Raw genomic sequence first — 20,117 nt, 5'->3', positions numbered from 1 at the left:
GAAGGAGTCAATAGCTCCAGGAACAGACCAGAGTTTCTCACCTTTCCTGATCAAATTGGAGCAGCTGCCAAATGTGTATCATGGTGGTGACTTCTGCCTTTACTTTGGGCCTGAAAAAGGGTTTGTGAGCCAAGAACTTAATGTGATACTTTTCCAGCTGTGTACCACATGCTCCAAAGTCCTGTCTGTGTCCTTAAGCTGTAACAGCTACAGAACAAGGCCATTAATCTTCCCATGCTTTGGTGGGAATATCAAGTACTGCCAAAGAGGCACGAGATGGAAAACAAAACTTCTGTCAAGATTGTTTTGCAATTTTTTTTTATTTTCTTTCCAAGGAACCATTTGCACAACAAGACAAGAAACTACCTGTCAGGGCTACTCCTAGATTATACCTACACCCACAAACATGTGTCTGAAAGCAAAGAAATGTAATTAATGTAATTAAAACCCACAGTATGGGGATAGAGCTGATAAGGAGAATGCTTTTAAATGCTTCATAGTAGAAGCATTTATAAAAACTTACACAATTGACAAGGTTGGTGGGGGAGAAAAGCTTCAGAAGAGAATTCCATGGGGATTATGAGACTAATGGAAATATATTTCTTTTTCATTAGTAAGAAGAAGTGGTAAGATTAATAATTGGTGACAAATACCATTAAATCTATTAAATCTCTGGCCCAGTAAGATCTATGAAAGAAGCTGTTGTGCTTTTTGCAGTTTGTAGGTGGAAACCAAGCAAGTGCCCCCTTGGAGGGTACAGCAAAGCACTGGGGGCTCCTGAACAGATGCACAGTGTCTGGTGTAAGGGGGGTTTCCACAATAAATAACAGCAAAAAAAACAAACAAACAAACCCTAGCCCTATGAAGTACAAATGTGGGTTTAATTCTACATCTGGACCATTACTACATTAATTCTGCTACTGGATTCATGACTGCAGATTTTCTTGGCTAAGCATTAAAAAAAAAATATTCACAATGCCTACAAGTGGAATGCCTGTTCCTGGACCAAAAGGCAATGGAAGGAAGATGAGAGGAGCCAGAAGGTGAGGACTTGTCAGAAAGCTCTGGGCTGGAGGCTGTGGAGTTCTGCATCTGACTCTCCATCCTTACAGCATCCATTTAGTATTGAGATCTTTCCCTGCATTACATTTTGCCTTTATTTATGCAATTGCTGGTGTTTTAGGGCACTCCCAACTCTGCAGGAAGCTGACTGCTAGCAGTCCACTAGAAGGAAAATGGCTTTACAGACACACAGACTGAACTTGATTTAGAATATCCCTTGGTGTCCATGCACCTGGAGCTTTATCTCCTGCAGGTAGCAGGTGACTTGTCCTAGGCCTCACCAAAGATCTAATAAGCACTAAATGTAGGATTAGCTGCCTGTAGTTTAGATGCTGCTTTGGGGTAAGGGAGTGACAGGAATTTTGCCACAGGTTTTCTCAGCCCTATATTTCATCATCAATTTTGCTCTCTCTTTTCACCAGCAGAGTAAATGCTGCTGAAGTGGTTCTGATGTGTTGTTCTCCAGAGATCCCCAAGCTGAGGGATACCTCCAGGGTGCTTAACCACATCAGGGTTTTCTTTCTCTCTGGAGAGTAATTTTGTTCCAGAGGAGGTTTCCAAAGCCTGACCTGTACTAGTGCTTCTCTCCATTGCCCAGGGTACTTAAAATCCCCACAAAGCACCAGAGCCTCAGGGGGTTTTGGGGTGAGTGTTTCCATCTCCTGTCTTTCTTCTGTGTAGAATAGTCTTCTCTAGGGCATGTGTTTGTTCCCTGGACAAAAAGTTTGCTGACCTCCTAAGATAAGTTTCTCCTATATTGCATCACTTTGCTGACCACACCATTTGACTCAGATCTGAAGTGCTCCCTTCCACTCCCTGCAAACATGCTCAGAAACGCCCTGTGCTGTGTCAATCCCTTGCTGAGGTTTTGTCCATGCTGGTTTCTTTAGCCTCAAGAAATAACAACACAGAGCTTGTTTAGATGGTCACCCTGACCTCTCCCACTCCCTGACACGTTTCTTGCTCAACAGTGACAGCCACGTGTGCCTTGTGTGCAGAGCTGCCTGCAAATGCGAGATCAGCTTTGGCATTATCCTAATCACTGGAGCAAATTCAGGTACCTGACAGACCACCCTGTCAGTTTGATGGCTGCTGGAAGGTAGGCAAAGAAGGGATAAGGAGCCCAGGGCAGTGGAAAGACAGAGCTGGGAACACATAGCAAGGTCTCTTCTGTAAGGTTGCTGTTCTGCCTGATGTGGCTGGATGGACAGACCAGCTGTCCTGTGGGACTGTGGGTCAAGAGGTCTGAGGGAAAGACATTTTGGGATTAATCAACAAAAGAGTTGCTAAATGACAACTTCTTAGAACCATCCTTCACAGGATGCCAGGCTGGCAGGGATGCTCTGTGATCCATGATTAAGAAAAGAAGCTCTCCTGGCTTTAATTGACTTAGCAGGGAACAGCTTTACACTTCTTTGTACATAAGCAATGTTTAATGGTGCTAGGAGGGGAGGAATGTTTTGGTTTGTAGGCAATAGGGCATTGGCAGCAGACTGAAAAATGCTCTTGGGCCAAGCACAGGCAGTGCAAGCTTAATCTGCCTAAAAAACATGATCTCATCCATCTTTCTTGACCCAAGGGAGGGAGCCTTGGCTGTAAGGCTCAGGCTGAGTGCAGACTGGTTTGCTGCAGAGTCACACTTACTCCCATAGTGCTGTCATTCAGCTCTTTGTCTGGGTAAGATATCACTAGCTGGGAAAAGGAACAGCCTCATACATGTGTCCCAGTGTTACCCTGATCCTAAAACTCATCAGCTTCCCTGGCACAGTTCAGGGTTGGCTGTTTCCATCTGCTTTCAGATGTAGATTGTTTCTGTCAGGTTCTGAATCATGTAGTGAGAAAGGTAAAAGCAGAGTGAAAAACACTATATGAGCTTCCCTCTCCCAGCTGCCAAACCTGGGTCCTCTCTGGGAGGGAACCAGGAGTGTGTGCACATCTTTCATGTTTTTCCAAGGATATGAAGTGAAAGGACAAGAGGGAATGGCTTCAAACTGAAAGACAGTAGGTTCAGGTTAGATATTAGAAAGAAGTTCTTCCCTGTGAGGGTGGTGAGGCACTGACACAGGTTGCCCAGAGAAGCTGTGGCTGCCCCATCCTTGGAAGAGTCCTTGACTACTAATAGAGTTTTTCCTCAGCTCTCATCCCTTCTTTCCTTCTGCTTTAGCTACTCTCTGATGATGAAAAGGCACTGGATGAAATCCTACAAGACATCAAGGAGTTGATAAATGCAAGATTTTGGGGGTTGAACATATTATCAAGCAGTGTTTGACCTATGTTAGCTGAGCCCCAGGGGGCATCTAAATTTGTCACCAGTGTGAACAAAACCACTTCAGCTCAAACCTTTTGTGCAGAAGCTCAAGAGTCTCCACATAAGAAATTATGATTGACCAATGTCATAGTTCAGGCAGTGCATTAAACTCAGTCCCATTTGAGCACTAGCTGATCAAAAGCTCTGGTGACTGATAAATTACATTAATCTGTAGAAATGCTCAGAACTGTCACCAGCAGATTTTCAATTTATTGTGCTACCTACTCACTGTGGCATCTTTATGCTCATGGATTCCTCATACTGCTCTTACCTGATTCCCATCACCTTTCTGTCACAGCCAAAGGCTGCTCCAGCTTTTGGGGGCACAGCAGGCTTGAGCTCTTCTTTCAGATGCTACAAGCAGATCTAGAGCAGTAGGGAGGCATTGTCTCCATGGCAGCCTGCCCTGGAAGAAACAAGCCAAAGGGCATGTAAATTACTGGGAATCCAGTAGAAGGAAAAGTGGGGGGAATGGTCAGGCATGACCAATTTTGCAGCTCAGTCTTTACTTTGAGATGTCAGGGAAGTATATAGGTAATACAGGACCAGTTTAATAATGTGTACTGGCCTTTTCCAAAGCCATAGTATGACCCCCAGATATGTGCTGAGAATCAAGAGCATTCCAGTGATCAACTCCAAGAAACTTGATTTGCAGTCACAGGTGAAAAGAATTCCTGTAATTTTAAATGTGATCCAGTGCAAAGAACATCAGTGCAGATATGACATAGGAAAGTGATATGTTCAGTGGGAGAGTGTATGGTTTGTGATTATGTGGATGATTTATGGAAAAGAAAATAAAAGGAAAGAATGGATATTTAAAATGTAGAGTAAAACATCACTTTGAAGATCATTAACCTGACAGCACTCTCTGAGGGTAATATTTTTTTACCTTATCAGTAATGCAAAGTTATCTTCATTTAGATACTGAATTATCCTGATAATAAAGTATGTCAATAAATGTTTTCTTTGTTTATCATCTTTATCATCTACTTATCTTTATCAAATTTATCATCTACTGTGTAAGATAACAAACAATTGTTGAGTAATTTGCAACTAACCTTCTCAACCTTTGCCTGTGCAAGACCTTGACTTGTTCCTGATGTCCAAACTGATTCATCTCTGCTGGTTTATTTTGATAATCTTATTTCCGTTATTCAGACTAAAACTAAATTGCACGTGTGTTACTCAGGTTTGCTGAGCTGCTTCTCATATTGTCATCTTATTCTTTCACTCAGAGTTATCCTGTCCTTTGCCCTGCATTAGCTTATGCTACATGCCATATTTCAGCCAACAAAAGGAGATGAGACAGCTAAAGGAAAGAAATAAGTTGTTGTCCTAAGAAAGGGAGAGCAAGACGAAGGAATGGGGCCAGAATTGACCAGACACCAGCAGATTGTCATAGTTAGCCATGGTCTGAGCACAGGCACAGCATGGATATCTGATCCAAAATTGCTTCAGCTAGTGGAGCCCAGAAAAAGAAATCTTAGCTCATTTTCACAAAGACTTTGGGAGCTGGGCCCCAGGCAAGGTATTCTCTTGATCCATACAAGGAAACGAGTTTTGAATGGCCTGGGTGCATTTTTGCATTGTAATGTAATGAATGGCCTTTCAGCAGAAGACACAAGGTATCCTTTCTCTTTACATGGCTCTTTGGTAAGAAACAGTGAAAATGAGAGAGATTATAAAGAATAGGTAAGAGGCAATACTGAGAACATGGTAATTTTGTCCTGTAAGACACGAGCACTGAGTTACCTGAAGTATTTATTATCCTCTATGATCCAATTACCTGGTCTCAAGCAGCATGTGACAGAAATACAAATGTTTTGATGACAAGGATGAGAGAGGGAGAAAGAGCAATGACAGATGAGATTGTTTTAGAAAGGACATGTAAGAAAGTACTTATGGGAAATTTATAAGGTTTGTCTTGAGGTCTGAGCTTTTATTCTGAGTTATTATTTTATTCCTTGATCACTTCTAAAAGCCTTCACAGAGTACCTTCATCGTGAGAACAAGGTGTGATTTTACTCTTGGGACTAGAGTGACCTCTCCAGTGAACTTCATTTAGGTCTCTCTTGTGTTGGGCTTTAATTAAGTGCTAAAATCAATGTAATGACACAAACAGCCTTCCCAAAGCTAGCTGCTTTTTAGTAAGGATAACGAAATACTTGTAAGTGCTAATATGGCCAAACCCATGGAAGTGTGCCCAAGTGACTGTTCTCCCTCATCCCATGCCCTCATGGCACCTGCCTTATCTTTCCTGCTGCACAGCAGGAAAACTTAAACAAAAATCACTCCTACTGCTTCTCTTTGGCCTCCTGATAATTCAAAACTAATGCCTGGTTGTGCAGCTCCCACTGTGCATTCTAAAAAGTTCCATCCTACAGAGGATAAATGACTCAATTTGTTACCAGTCTGGACATCCCAACTCTCCTTCATTGCCCTTCTCCCAAACCAGAGAATTTAACCAGCCCTACTCCACAGTTGTGCAGAGGGGAAACCAAGCCATACATCAAAATCATGGAAATATAAAATTGTCCTTACTATCACGTGCTTAATGTGCCAACTTTGCTACAAGATGTCATGGAGACCAAGACCTCCCCAGGATTTTAACTGAGGTTAAACATTGGCTATCAAAAGCAAGCACTGTTACATCTCAAGCATATTCCCCAAGAAACAGGAATATCCATCAGCATGGCTAGATAAGTGAATGAACAAGTAATTTACTGCCTCATCCAGGCATTTTGCACATCTGCATCACCTGCATCATTGAAGAATGTGATTGTGACTGCAAGGCTCTTTTAAAAAGAATTACATTAAGCCTTTGTGCAATGAGGGAGCCAAATCTGCCAAGACAAGAAGTCAGGGCTTTACATCAAGCCTATTTTCTTCCAGCTTGCTTTGTATCCAGTGTTTATTAAACAGCTCATTCTTAATCCTGAGTGTAGCCTGTTTCCACATAGGCTGTTCATCCCTCTTGGCATCCCTCACAGAATCCAGTTTTATTTTTGTTGGCTGAAGGAATTATAATTAAAGGTTGTATTTTCTTCCCCTGCAGGCACAGCTAGGGTTTTTAACAGCACTGGGCAAAAGTATTCAAGTGAGTGAATTGAAGTGAGGTCCTGGCATGCACAAAGCCAAGCTCCCAGCATTTTATCACAAGATTCCTGCCTGACTGGCCCAGGTGGATGCAGTGAGGAGCTGTACAGGCTCCAGCCCATTGCAGGAAGCTGAGTGTGATGATAAACCACACTTCCTGTAAGACACAGGTGTTAATTGGATCTGGGCTGGCCTTGTACAGAAAACTACACCTGAAAAATGTCCTTTTGTGAGGCCCCTGGTGCAGTGGGATAAACGTGATCAGCCTAAGTGTTAAAGTGATTGGTGACTGCCTCTCATTTGCTTTGGTTTGGCAACACCTGTGGAAACAGTTGGAGATTTCAATATCCTTCCTGGAACACCCCCATCTCCCCCAGAACTGCCACCTGCTTTGAAAATCTTGACATTTGAAAAAAACCCACCAAAATGAGTGATTCATACAGAGTCAGATGTGTGGGGGCATATTCTTCTCCATGGTGCTCCATTGTCTTTGGTAAATGTCATCAAGAAATAAATCATTTGCAGAACACACCCATAATGTGTATGTGCAAGATTCCTTGTGAATGCCAGGTTTGCCCACAACTAGAGCATTAACAAAAAAGCCTGTGTCAAGCTTCCAGCATATGGTGTGCTTAAATATACTGGGGGGTTTTGCTGGGAAGCAAAATATATCTTTGAGACAGGAGATCCTTCAGGTCTGGAGGTCACTTTGCTTCTGGATTTGGGGCTTCCTTTGGTGGTACCTAGGGATATTTTTCTCAGATGATTCAGCAATGGGTTTCATTTTTGAATTAATGATGTTCTTCCTGAAAAAGGAAGCACAAGACTCCAGTTGCTAGGGATAAGAGCTTTCTATCTACTATCCAGTCTTTCCTTTGGTCTCACTCTGGCCAGTTGTGAAGAGCACTTGTTTCTCTTTCGACACTTTCTTTCCTGTTTGAGTTGTGGGTTTTGTCTGCCAGCCAAAAGAGCAGAGGAGAGCTCCTCTAAAAGTAGCTGCAAGGTCTCCTGTACAGTGCACAAGCACAAATTTATTGTTTCACCCTTAGTAAGCATTTCCTCTGGAATAACACTGCTGTTTCCTGTTCAGAGAGCAGCTGGGCCTGCTGGCTCCCTGTGGTTTAACTTCCTTCTCCTAGGGCTGTAGATTCCTAGGGAGTGCTTCTCTAGGGTTGCAGTGTGGTGTGTGATTTTTGGTTTGTTGCTGAATTCTGGACATGAGAACACACCAAGTGGCTGATAAGCAGCATATGATCCTAAACAAGAGCTGGGAGAAGGGTAGATCCATAGTAGGAAAAGATATGTTTGTAATGAATATAAAGGAAAAAACAGTACAAATAAATGTTTCTGTCATTGGATCAGTTTGCAAATTGAATGAGGTAGGACACTGATTTATGTGAAATACACTGACTTCAGGTTACTTGGCAAGACCAGTGGTTCATTACTGGTTTAGGTTTGCTCTGATGCCTTGTGCAGGTGACTGAGCTGCACAGAAAACTGATCCTGTGGCTGGTGGATGTGCTGTGATGTGACAGCAGTCTGCTTGTCCTGTGAGTGTCTCAGTTTTGCCACCCTGGTAGATCAGCTCCCCATGATGCATGATGGTTTTTGCTTCACCCACTGAGGTGAACTTTTGCTGCAATCCTGGTGGTTGCCTTGCCCAGGAGATCAGGTTGAGCTTCTGATTTAATTCCTTATGTGGAAGGATGTTTGAAGCTGCCTGTGACAACGAGCTGCATTGTATAGATGGCTGGCCTGGCAACTGTCTGCTTTCATGAAAAAGCAGGTTACATTCAGATGAGAAGGAAATGGATTTGGATTTATTGTCCAGGACAGTTTGTTCCCATTGGTTCTGAACTCAGTCCCAAGGCTGTTCATGACTCCAGTGTACAGCCAGTGCTGCCATTCTCATGCTGCCTCTCTTTTTCCTGCTGCTGATGTAATGTTAAGTAATTAGCCTATTCATTTGTGTTTAGGAATATCTACACCCTAGGAATATCTATACCCTAAACTCCAGGACTCCCTAGGTGGCTGGAGTTTAAGTCTAGATAGGTGCAAGAGAAACTCAGACACCAGCTGGCTTTGCCTAGGTTATTTGCATGGACAAATGGAGCACATCACTAACCTGACTCTGACAGTGCAGGAATTGCAACTAAAGCTGAACTTCAGGGACTTTAAGGAGTATAATTTCTTCAACTCAAGAACAGTTTGCAGGTGAAGATGCCAACACCAATAGGAAATCTGTAACAGAGAAAGAAAGATTAAAAGAGGAAGATGATATTATGCAGGTGACTGTAGTAGATGCAATGTGCTACTTCACAGCAGGACATTTTTGTTTATTACTCACAGTGTGTGATGTGACATGTGGCCCTACAACTGCCCTGAATGCCACTAGGCCAGTGGTAGCTCCTACTTTTTTTTTTTTTCCTTTTCTCTTATTTCTTTTTCTCTCTCAGCAGCAGCCAGGTGCTGGTATGAATTATCTGACCAAGGGCAGCAGTTCTGTATACCAGTGGAAGATACAGGAACATTTCTTTATGGATTTGATTTGTTTTACAGAAATAAATCTCTGGAAATCACAATTACCTTCCAAGGCTTAGAGCAGGAGCCTCTCAACAGTTACCTTTACTGAAAAATCATAGTTGAAAGCTGATTTATGCCTGTTGGACCCTGTAAGGAGCTGCTTCTTTCTGTTCTCCAAACATTTTGGTGTGTGTTTTGGGGTTTCCTTCACTCCTGGTGGAGCTACACCCATCTCCAACCTCTGTAACCCAGTGATTGCACCAGCAATCCAAGACTATGAGCAGTGAGAGTTTCATATCTGCATCAGAAAAAGATCTTAGTTTGTTTTTAATGTCCAGATGCATTCAGTGCCTGACCTGGCCTCTGGTTTTCCATGTTTTGCTGGCACAGAGCTCTTGCCAGGGTTGGGACTGTGAACTGAGCATCAAACCAGGCACATGCAGCTGATGAAATGTGTCATTGTTGGTTTCACGTTCACTTAAAAAAAGGTTTTTCCCTTTCCAACCAGAGGGAGGTGACTGTCAACAAGTCCTCTACTTCCTTTTCTCAGGAAGACTTTGAAGTCCTGGCAGCCCTGGAATGTGTGCAAGTGCAGCTGCTCTGAGTTCTGGTCCTGTGCTGGAGGCCTGAGCAGGGCAGGGTTTCATTCAGGCAGGTGCTTATTTTGTCTGAGAGCTTGCATTAACCAGGGAAACCCCATCTCATTAGCCCTATAATAGAACTGACTCTGCTCTGTTTTTATCCTCTCACAGTGATCAGCATCTCACCCTCTGCTAGCAAACACTGAGTTTTATAATTAATTAAATTTGCAAGGTTTACATAGATGTGCTGTAAAATCCATTTAGCTCTTTTAACAATGCCCTCCTCTGAAACCATAAGCATCTTTTATAGAGTCAGCCAATCCCACTGGACTCTTCAGCTGTCCAGATCTTTCTCTTGGGTCTCCTGACAGCAGCTCCTTAGATTTCATGGTTTTGCATTGACTTTGCTTCAGTGTTTCAAAGAAACAGATCCGTGCTCAGAATGCAGAGGAAAGATTTGGAGGTCTTGGAGAGAAGCAGAAAGAAGCTCTGCAGGGCATCAAGAGCTAGAGAGCAAGCTGGAGAAAAACAAGGAAGGCATCCAAAAAGCAACAAACAAGGAAAGGCAAAGTCAGGATAATCAATATTCTGAACCTTTTTCCAGATTTGGAGACTGAAGCAATCTTTGAGGACACCTCACTCATCTAACCCTAATGCAGAACCCTCTCCTGCTGGACACATCCTGGGGTTTTGTCTCAACTCTGTCAGTGGTCAAGCAAAGAGGCTTTTAACATGATTCTAGATCAGGGCAGAAAAAACTGCTGAGCATGGTCTGGTTTGGAGAGAAACTAATTTTGATTTTGACAGGTAACATAGGGTCTAGGAGATCACTGTAATTGCCATCATCTTCCTTATGAGTGAGTGCTCCCTGTGACAGTCAAGATCAGTTTAGGATCACTGATTTGGGATTAGAAAGAAATTATGTTCCAGAGACCAAAGATCTTTTGTGTTTATAGCATGACACTCTTGCTTTCTCTAGGAGGTATTTGAACACTGCTTACCTACTGTTCTTGCCCACATGGTGTGGCAGTGAGTTCCTTAGGTCACAAGCTTAGTAGGCATGAAAGCATTTCCTTGTGTTTTTTCTTAACTAGATCCACAAGATTTAAATGTGGAGAAGGAGAAAGAGTGGTAATTAAAATTTCTTCCCTTAGTCCTTTAGTATATCTTGTCCCTTTGACTTCAAAATAGGAGGAGGGGCTAACTTGTTTGTTAAGGATGTGATACCTTGGGCGGATTTTAACTCTGTGGTATTTTTAATGGCTTTGGCTTGCTGTTTTTCCTTCCTGAAAATTTTCCAAGAAATATCTCAGATGTCATGGCCTGCTCAAGCCCCAAAGCTTCTACCTCTGGCCAGCCCAAGAGATCCAGAAAAAGCAAACACTGAAGAACAGCAATGACTGAGTAGTGTCTTAGTACCCATTCCCAGAAGCATTTCACCCTGATCTGCTGCTGTTACTCCTTACTTACTACCCTGATATGTCTCTGCCATTTCAGCATTTATGCTGTTCTTCTTCCCGCCTCTGCCACTTCCACAAGTGTCTTGCCTGTCCTCTGCCTCCTCCCACAGTTCTGTAGTTTGTCATCCTTGTAAAACAACTGCTACTTCAAATTTCTAGTCAACACACCTCTCTTGCCTGTGACCCTCCTGTTGGCACTCATCACTCTCTTCTTGCTGCTTTATTTCATTCTCATTCCTGTTGGATCATGCAAGCAAGTTGTTTGCACCTCTTCCCTCTCACATCCAGAGGGTTTTTTACCTCAGTGCCAGCATGGCCTGGTTATGTGTCTGTTAGTGGGCACCCTCTTCATCCTCTGAGCTTCAGATGATTCAGCTACCAGCTGTCTGACTGATTAGGAGGAAAATGTACAAGAATTAGGATGACTGCAATTTGACCCATTCTCAGCTTGGAAGAGCAGGCAGTGAAACTGTCAGGAATCACATCGGCTCAGACAGCACCTGCCAACTCCCTCAGAGTAAATTCTGTCTTGGAAACTTCTATCACTAATCCTTAAGTACATTTTTAAACTAGGTCTTCCTTCTGCAAGGCTTTTGAGCATAGTGGTGGTAAATGACAAGTTTCTGCTGGCTCCGTACATGTAAAAGAGAGAAGATCCTGCTGGAATAAGGCATGCTTTTTGGAACTGAGGATGCTCTTAGCTATAATTTGCCTTTCTGTAAGAAAGTGAAATGTTTGAAAAACCCATGCCTGGCTTCTGCAGATTCAAATGCAAACAGGGTAATGGGTGTGACCTGACATAGTGCTGTGTGTCTCCTGACATCAGTTCTTGGGCTAAGTGTTGCTCCTTTGAGACTTTATCTGTGAAGCTGTTGGTCCTTCCTGTGCCAATAATCTTGGTGGGGATGGACCATTTTACATGGAGTTAGAAATGCAGCCAAAGAAGTGTTCAGAGAAAGGATCAGCTGCAGCTCACTCAGTATTATGCTCTTTTGCCCTTGAGTCTGGGGAAGAAAGGCCTATTCCAGCAGCATGAGAAATAACCAGAACCAGCTTTAGAGGAGTAACTGCACAGCTCATGTTCCCCAGTGGAAGATGACAGAGCTGTTCAACTTCCCAGAGCTAATTTTCCATAAGCAGATACATCACTGAGATGTACCACAGCCACACCAGCAGGAGCCACAGTGATCCTGCTGCCCCCTACCCTGGTGTGGCAAACTGTGTAAGTGGGAGGTTACACCTGCAGGTCAGGTGCTTGTGTGGTCACTATTCAGTTCAGAGGTGGATTTTTCCCACTTCCCAGCCACTTGTAAGAGAGCTGGTTGGCCAGGTGTCCTTGCTTAAAAATGCTGGCAAATATTTGTAGACTGTGGAGCAGTCATGGGAGCAGTTAGAGTTACCAGCAGGCAAAGAGCTGTGAATAAATGAAAATTCAAGAGAGAGAGACTGGCTGAGTATCCCCTGCTAGGCACGGGCATCATAACCAACAATGTGGGGCAATTAAGAGAAAGACAACAAAATGCCCTCTCTCTTGACCTGTACAGAACACCAACAGCAGAACAGTGGTGCTGGGAATGGCTGTGCAGGGAGATCTGCTTTGAAGCAAGGGGAGATGCTGTAGGTCAAGTAAAAGGGCAGGAGCAGAGCTGATGTCCACATAAAGGGCCCCAGGATCAGAAAATCTGACTGCAGGGATATTTCCTTTGACAGTGCTCCAGATTTTTGCCAAGGGAAAGGACTGCAATACCTGTAGGTTCCTGGCCATTTAAAACAGCCGTAGGCAGGAAAGATACACAGGAGTTTTGTGGCTTCTAGGATTTATGAGAACTAACTTTGCTTGTTCTCCGTGTGTGAAAATCACCAAAGCAGCTGCAGGCGGGCAAAGGCGTTACCGCTCCCGAGGCTCTCAGCCAGCGGTGCCGGATTCCCCTTGTCAGCGCAGGGGGCGTTGGTTAAGCAGATCACCTCGCCCTGATGTTTTTAAGTGCTTAGGAGCTCAGACGCTGTCCTGCCTCACCACCCTGTGGAAGCGAGCAGCAGCACAGCCTTTCCCCTGCACAGCAGATGTGCCCGGCAGGGAAGCACCCGGCCTTAGAGGCTGCCCTCTCACCTTCTTCCTTTTCATCCTACTTCAGAGCGAGGGCTAAACGCCTTGGTTGTGGGGATGTATGTGGGTGGTTACTGAAATCCCATATCCAGGGCACCACAAGGACCCTTCCCTCCTTGCAGGACCACCAGGATGGCAGCACCCAGCATCCTGCCTGAGTGCTGTTCCCCCATGGATTGTCGTGCTCCCATTCACACCTGCCTGGATGTTTGGTTTGTGATGGGAGGCATGTAAAGACATAGGGGAAGGTCTGTCCTTCCTTCCAAGGTGTTGGGCAAGATGGATGACACCCTGGGAGCAGGCTGTAACATGTCAAGGTGCATCTGGCTCTGTGGAGGGGAAGGGATGACACCCCACTTCCCTCAACCCCCTGCTCACACACTTGCCAGGCCTGCTCCTTGCATACCACATTTTTTCTTTTCCAAAACAAGTAGAGGCTTTTTCCGTGTACAATTCTCTTTATATTGCAGGACTGTGCTGCTTTCCCTCCTGCCTCCAGGTCAGAACCTGATGGTGGGCCAGTCTTCTTGCTCCTTTCTGAGCAGGAGCAAGGTGAGAGAGAGAACCATTTCTCTCAGAGCATGGGTGAGTCCTTCTTGTCTTTTGGATTTTCTGGGAGCTTTGTGGTGTCTGCAAGGAGGCTGCTCACAGCTGGAGAGCTGTGGGTAGCAGCAGAGACCAGGTTCATGGCATCCAGAGGCAAGGGCAAGATGAAAGCAGCAGGTTTCTCTGTGGTGAGGGAGTGCAGTGCATGGAGATAACGGAGCTGAGCAGCAGCTGGAGCACTGGACAGGATCTCTGCTGCCATCCGCAGGGACTCGGAAGCAGCCTTCTCCCCCTCTGCAGCAATCACCTACCAAGCAGGGGAAGAAGGAAGGTTCTGTGAGGCTGGGAGTGAGGGGGCACAGACTGCTTGGTACAGAGGAAGGTTGCCATGACGAAATTTTTGGGGTCAGTGTGATTATAACATTGCTGCTCCTTGAAGATCACAGCATGTACTAACCTCCTGGCATTGCCAGAACTCTGGAAACTCATGTCTGGCATGTTTTACCAGGCCCATCAGAGCTCACAACTGAGCTCCCTGTGTTAGACTCAGCTCTTGCTCAGGAATTAAAGGAAACATCTCAACCCAGAGCTGTGTGCCTGTGTGGCACACACAGGGACCTCAAACCAGAGGTGGGAAGGGAGGAGGAATGCTTTGGAAGGAGATGAGAAGTGTTCAGATGTTGGCATACCCGCACTTTGGCCTGTCTCTGGGCCTCTGCTTCCACGGCCAGGGAGTGCCGGAGCTCAGCAGGCAGCTGCACGTTGTTGCTGTGGCAGTAAAGACAGGCGTTAGCCGGGCTCCTGGCTCTGCTGGCAGCACTGCAGGCTCAGTCTGAGCCTTGCCATGGGCTCACTTGCTCTCTGCAGAGCAGCTCGTTCATATTCTTTGCCCCTGGGTGTCACTCTTTGTGTGTCTCACTTCAGCCTTCTATCTCCACTCCCAGACTTCTCTTTCAGCCTGGTTTTCTAATGACCAGACATGATCAGCAGCCAGCAGGGAGATCTCTTTGTGCCTCTGAGGCTCATAGTTTAAGCTCACTCTTTGTGAGGCAGCACAGACTCCACAAGGAGACAGCTCTCAAGACAGGCACAGGAATGTTCTGTTCACAGATTTATCCATTCACTGCTCTCTCTTCCATGTCCCTCTGTGTGATCAGTGAGTCCCCCCTTTCTGCACAGACTTGAGTGATGAGCCCATCCCTACCAGTGCTGAGACCCCAGGGCCTTTGGTCTAGAGTGGGACATGGAGAGTTCAGTGCCTTGCTGTGCATTTTGGGCTACCAGAACTGGGTGCAAACTCTGCCTGCAGCACCAGTGAAAGGCTGATGAGATCCCAGCTAAGGATCCTGCTCTGGCTGTCAGGGCAGGAGAAAGAACAGATGTGGAAATTTTACATGAGGCAGAGGCTGAAGAGGGCAGGGAAAATAGGAAGGTGAGAGGTGAGGCTCTACCTTGTGCACAACACCTGCAGGGAGAGAGCCAGAGGCAGAGCAGGAAGGGGAGCAGGCAACAGCAAGCAGCACAGGACAGGTGCCTGCAAAGGGAGAGACAATTCCCTTCCACCAGCACTTCCTACCTACATTTCTATTCTCTCCACTTTGATCCCCCAGCAGCCTGTGACCGCATCCAAAGCCACCTATGAAGACAAATATTTTTAGAGCATGGGGAGAACAGCAGCCCTGGCCTAGGCCCTTACAGGGAGCAAGACAGGGCAGGGATTTAATTGCAGGACTGTAAGGCAGATTTATCAGGTTCAGTGTGCTACTGGGCAAGGCCCTCAGAAATAAACCAACTGCCCTCACTTCCCATTTGTGTGAACCCCAGGGGTTTGGGGTGATTTAACTGGAGCCCACACTGATTCCAAGTGTGGAAGCCTTCTTCAAACCATTGTCTGACTCTGAGGGACTGGCCACCTGAGCTTCTTTTGGAGCCTCAATTCACCCCTTGCTTTGCCTCTCCCTCCCCACAGAAGCACCTTTATCTCCTGGCTGATGTTCTTCCTCTCCAGCAGAAGCTCAGAGAAGGCTTGGTGTGCCAGGAGGCGCTTGGTGGTGGTCTGCACCAGCAGCTGGATGGCACTGGAGATGCTGGTCAGCGTGGTGAGGAGCAGAGAGGCGTTTTCCAACCGGTAGTAGCAGACAGCATCTATCTCCAAAGTAACCATGTCTTTGGTCACCACCTAAGTAAAGACATTAGGGGAGATGGAGCTGGTTCTGGCAGCTCTAAGGTAGCACAGAAAAGCACACAACTGAGAGAATGATGAAGACTGGCTGAATGGTTGTCTTTGTAGCTTCCACCTTTGCTACTGACTGATCTTGGGCAAACTAGAGGTTACTTTGAGATGTTTTTTGAAATTTTTCTTTGCAAGGATGAATAAGATTTAACATCTTGGAACCATAAGATTTAACATTCCAAAATTAATATAGAGAGGATGTGTCAGCCATACCTGATGGAAGGGGATCTCTAGAGTTTTGAGGCGGAGGTCTATCTTGTGATAGGTGTCCAAACAGGGAAGGAAAAAGAAAAGGCCTGTGGGAGGAAGAGAAAGACAGCAGGTTCATCATCAGAACTACAAAAATTACCTCTTCTGTTTTGGAGAACAGGAGAGGGTTCAGCATGCAGAACTACAAAAGAACAGCAATGCATAGGCTCAAAGTTTCAGGCTGTTTCTGTGATGGAAAAGGCATCAGAAACTACTGGCCCTTAAAAGGCAGGGAACAAAATCCATCAAATCTTCTGCCTGGCCATGTCTGCTTGGAGGGCACCAGCAAGTGAGCTCTGGTAAGGCAGGCAGAAGAGCAGCAGAGGGGCTGGGGGGAGCTCAGTGAACACCTCACCGGGTCCTTTGGCTCGGCCGGGAAGGAGGTGCCCCAGGCGGAAAACAATGGCTCTCTCATACTCCCGCACCACCTGCAGAGGGACACAAAGCCACGCTGCAGAGGAAGAAGCAGGACTGGGGAAAGCAGCCTCAGCAGCACTGGAGGAAGTTTATTCTGGAAAAGCCCTGCAAAGGGAGGATTGCAGTGCTTGAGGCATCACCTGTCACTGAGTCACTTTACCCTTTGGCCAGAACTGCTGGCCAGCCTTGTATAAGAGCAGCCCTGTGACAGACAGAGATTTAGGGAGAGCAGCCCATGTTAGCCCCATCCAGGGTTTCCCAAGAGGATCCAGCATTTTGCTTCCCTATAGCCTGGCCAAACTTAGATAACCCAAGTTTAAATGTTCCACATTGTTTGTTTCCCTCCAAGGCAAACGTGCTCATCCTAAGAGCTAAGCAGTAATACTGACATTCTTGTTGATAACAAGACAAATGTGAAATTTCCTGAGAAGCAGGAATCAAATGCCTACAAGTGCCTACTTGTAGCCATGCTATAAATCTGAATAAAAATGAGAGGAAGAGGGAAAATCTGCTATTAACTGAGAGATCAATCTCTCTTAAAATTTTGAATTTAAAGCCTCTTTACCCTGCTGCTGTAATGCAGCCATGTCTGGGCTAGGTAGGCTGAGGGACATGTCTGAAATTGAACACACTTGCAATTTGTTTTTAAAAAATGGCAAGTTTTCCTTTCTGCTGGTATTTCAGCAGGAATATTTGATAGGCAATGGTTGGACCTCTGTGCTGTAGCAACATGTGATAAAGGACAAATCAAAATTAATGATGAGTTGAAGATGTATAAATAGGGGCCTTATATTCCTTTATGCTCATGTCCAACACATGCTGAATCAGTGTGTGGCATCCCAATCAGACACCAGATCCTGAGAGGCCCCATGGCAATTCTCACCTTCATGCAGAACCAGACAGAAATGGGGAAGGTCAGTATGATGAGCAGGAAAGAGAAGATGGTCAAAAGCCACTCACAGACACCCAGACCAGGAGACTTTACACCTAGGGAGAAACCCAACAACAATGTGTTAGAATGGGACTGCTCCCAAAATACTGAGAGCCTGACAAGTGCCTGCACACATCAGTTTCACTTTTGTCCTTTGTCTGGACTCATTGTGAATGAACCATTTGGCTCTCTCTGGAGGTGAGTTAAGGAACACTCCCTGCTCCAGATTTCCAGGAGTAGCAAGGATGGATGGACAGATTTTGTCTCTGCTTTACTGACAAAAATTGAGCCATGCTTCTCCATGGTTGCAGACTTTATCTTGAAGCATTGGGGTTACAAAGCAAGGTTGAAGGGTTTGGAATGGGCAGCTTTGCTGAGCTGGTATCCCTGAAGTTTATCTGGAAAGATGAGCTAAAGACAAAGATTGTAAATAAGAGAGACTTTAAACATGCACAGCCTGAGGTGCCCTTCTCTATCAGAGTATTTCAGGTTGTTTTGGAAGAGGATTTTAGCTGCATCCCAGCTCCCAAATGCCTCTGGTGTCAGTAAATCTTCCTGTGTTCTAAGAAGTCCCCCCAAGGTGCTGGAGGGTGACTGGCATGGTCACCCCAGATTATTATAAGTTTCTACATCTCCCCAAAGTGAGTGTGGGTCATCTTGCTCTGGCTGCCCTTTGTTGTGCTCCTGTCTGAGGGAAAAATTGACAGGTATGGCATGAAAACAGATGGAGCCAGAGAGTGGATCAGGATTTCCAGCTTTGAAGTTAGGATTTCCCAGTTTTAATCCCTTCCAACCCTTCCATCCCTGCTCCTCTGCCTTTCAAATATTTTATAGAACCACCAGGTCCTGAGGGAGCCTCCAATCCCAAGAATCTGTGTAGCCACTAGAGCTCCTAAGCACTGCCCAATAGCTGTAATTCCTGTAATGGAGGCAGAAGGATGAAGCTGTGAAAAGCTTGTTCCCAGGGAGTCAGGAGCAAGTCTGAACCTTTGTGGCACTCTGGGGCAGCAGAGGTGCTAGCAGGGAAGGGCACAAGAGGTGCTGGCTCTTGTAATGGACATCTGCCATGCCTGTGGTGATGCTGGGTCCAAAGAGGCCCAGTTACATTGCCCAAAGGATCACAATGCTCCCTTCTATTGTAGCAGGCTGGGAATGTGCCTAACAAACACGTGGAGAGGAGCTGCTCTTAAAGGTTATCCAGCAGGTGAGGGAAAGTGTGCCCTCAAGGGCAGCTCTTCCCTGCAGCCAGGTCCTTTGGGCTATGAGCTGCCAGTAAGGCCAATGCCATCCACCCAAAGGAGGCCAAGCAAGAAAAGGAAGAGACCAGAGCATGAATAGAACTGGGGAGTAGCAAGCAGAAGCATGAAGCGTGCTGGGAATGTCACTGCCTGTATCCAGGTTCACTGCTTTGCTGGATGGTGCTAATAAGGCTGCAGAAGCTGGCTGGGAGGCTAGCTGGAGTCTCCATGTCCTATCCTGAGGATAACCACACCTGTGTAAGGTGGGTGTGATGACACCCACCAGAGCAGAGTCACGCTGCGACCCACACAGCACCAAAGAGCCCAGAGTTTTCCAACCCCTTCCCTTCTTTAAGCCATACCTTCCTCTTGCTGCTCACTATCCAGCAACGCCATTGCCTCCATTTCTTCCTCAGACACCACATCATCCACGTCCACCACGGTGGAGGTGTGCACCCTACCATCGCTCCCCGTGGTGCTCTTGGTCTCCTTGGCCTTCTCCTGCTTCACATCTCCCTTCCCTTTGCCAGCCTCTCTGCTGCTCTCCCTCTTCTCCCGTTTGCCCTGCGCAGCCGGGGACTCTCTGCGCCTTCTCTGGGGCTCCCTGGACGAGCTCCGGGACCTCTTCTCCATCCCCATCCCTGCCGAGGAGCACACAGGGATGGGGATGGAGACCCACTCCAATTTATTGCTGCAGGCAGGGGAGGAGGGAAGGGGAGGTGCCACACAAGGAGCCTCATTGCAAGCTCATCACAGGCTTGTCAGGCATAATGGACAGTGAAGTGAGCAAGCTGCTTCCAGCTGCTCTGCTCTCATCATGCACTCATGGGAAGGAAAGTTAGACCTGGACAAGGTGGACCCCAGGAGGATATTCTGTTTGCATCTGTGCTTTTGGAAATAAAATGCAATCAGAAGCATTCTGATGATTTTTAGTAGATAGTTCCTGCAAAGCTGTTGAAAAACAACCTAAAAGTAACTGTCAGGCACGTGGCCCCAAAGATACCAAAAGGTGAGAGTGGCCCAGAATAGACAGCAGGGTGGAAAGCCTTTGCTGGTGAGGCCAGTGCCTTACTCAGGAGTGTTTGGGTGAGTACCATCCCACACTGCTCTGCTCTGCTCTGCTCTCCAGAAACCCTTTGGCTGGCACTGTCACTGTGAGGGGACATTGGCAGCAACCCCCCTCTCTCTAGGGTCACATTTTAGCAAGGAGGGAAAGCAACTGGTCCCAGCTTTCCTGAATGGGCGATTCCCAGCTTTCCTCATATTAATATGGGAGCCATCACAGAGTTAGAGCTGTTGAATTGTAAATTGCCAAAACAGTTGGTGCCTAAATGCCTCCCTAGTTTTCCACAGCAGGAGCATGGCA

General features: G+C 46.0%; 1 protein-coding gene across 1 annotated transcript; it reads right to left on the bottom strand.

The window, feature by feature from the left end:
• Positions 1-13,575: 13,575 nt before the first annotated feature.
• On the bottom strand, positions 13,576-19,392 carry NPHS2 (NPHS2 stomatin family member, podocin). Its single transcript, XM_063165384.1, has 8 exons — positions 19,114-19,392; positions 17,466-17,569; positions 16,521-16,593; positions 16,130-16,212; positions 15,659-15,862; positions 15,264-15,319; positions 14,373-14,451; positions 13,576-13,990 (listed from the first exon to the last, which is right to left on the bottom strand). Exons 1-8 carry the CDS (start codon positions 19,388-19,390, stop codon positions 13,712-13,714), a joined length of 1,155 nt encoding a protein of 384 aa, XP_063021454.1. The 5' UTR covers positions 19,391-19,392; the 3' UTR covers positions 13,576-13,711.
• Between the last annotated feature and the right edge of the window lie 725 nt (positions 19,393-20,117).

This window comes from Melospiza melodia, chromosome 11 (assembly GCF_035770615.1).
Source record: "Melospiza melodia melodia isolate bMelMel2 chromosome 11, bMelMel2.pri, whole genome shotgun sequence".
NCBI classification, from domain to species: Eukaryota; Metazoa; Chordata; class Aves; order Passeriformes; family Passerellidae; genus Melospiza; species Melospiza melodia.
The sequence above is the reverse complement of the archived record's forward strand: the minus strand, read 5'-3'. Positions and strand labels throughout refer to the sequence as shown.

Coding starts and splice junctions, on each gene's coding strand:
- NPHS2 (XM_063165384.1), bottom strand. CDS start 19,390: ATGGGGATGGAGAAGAGGTCCCGGAGCTCGTCCAGGGAGCCCCAGAGA. Junction 16,594..17,465: donor CTGTCTGGTTCTGCATGAAG/GTGAGAATTGCC, acceptor GTCCCTCTGCAG/GTGGTGCGGGAGTATGAGAG. Junction 14,452..15,263: donor AAAGTGGAGAGAATAGAAAT/GTAGGTAGGAAG, acceptor TTACTGCCACAG/CAACAACGTGCAGCTGCCTG.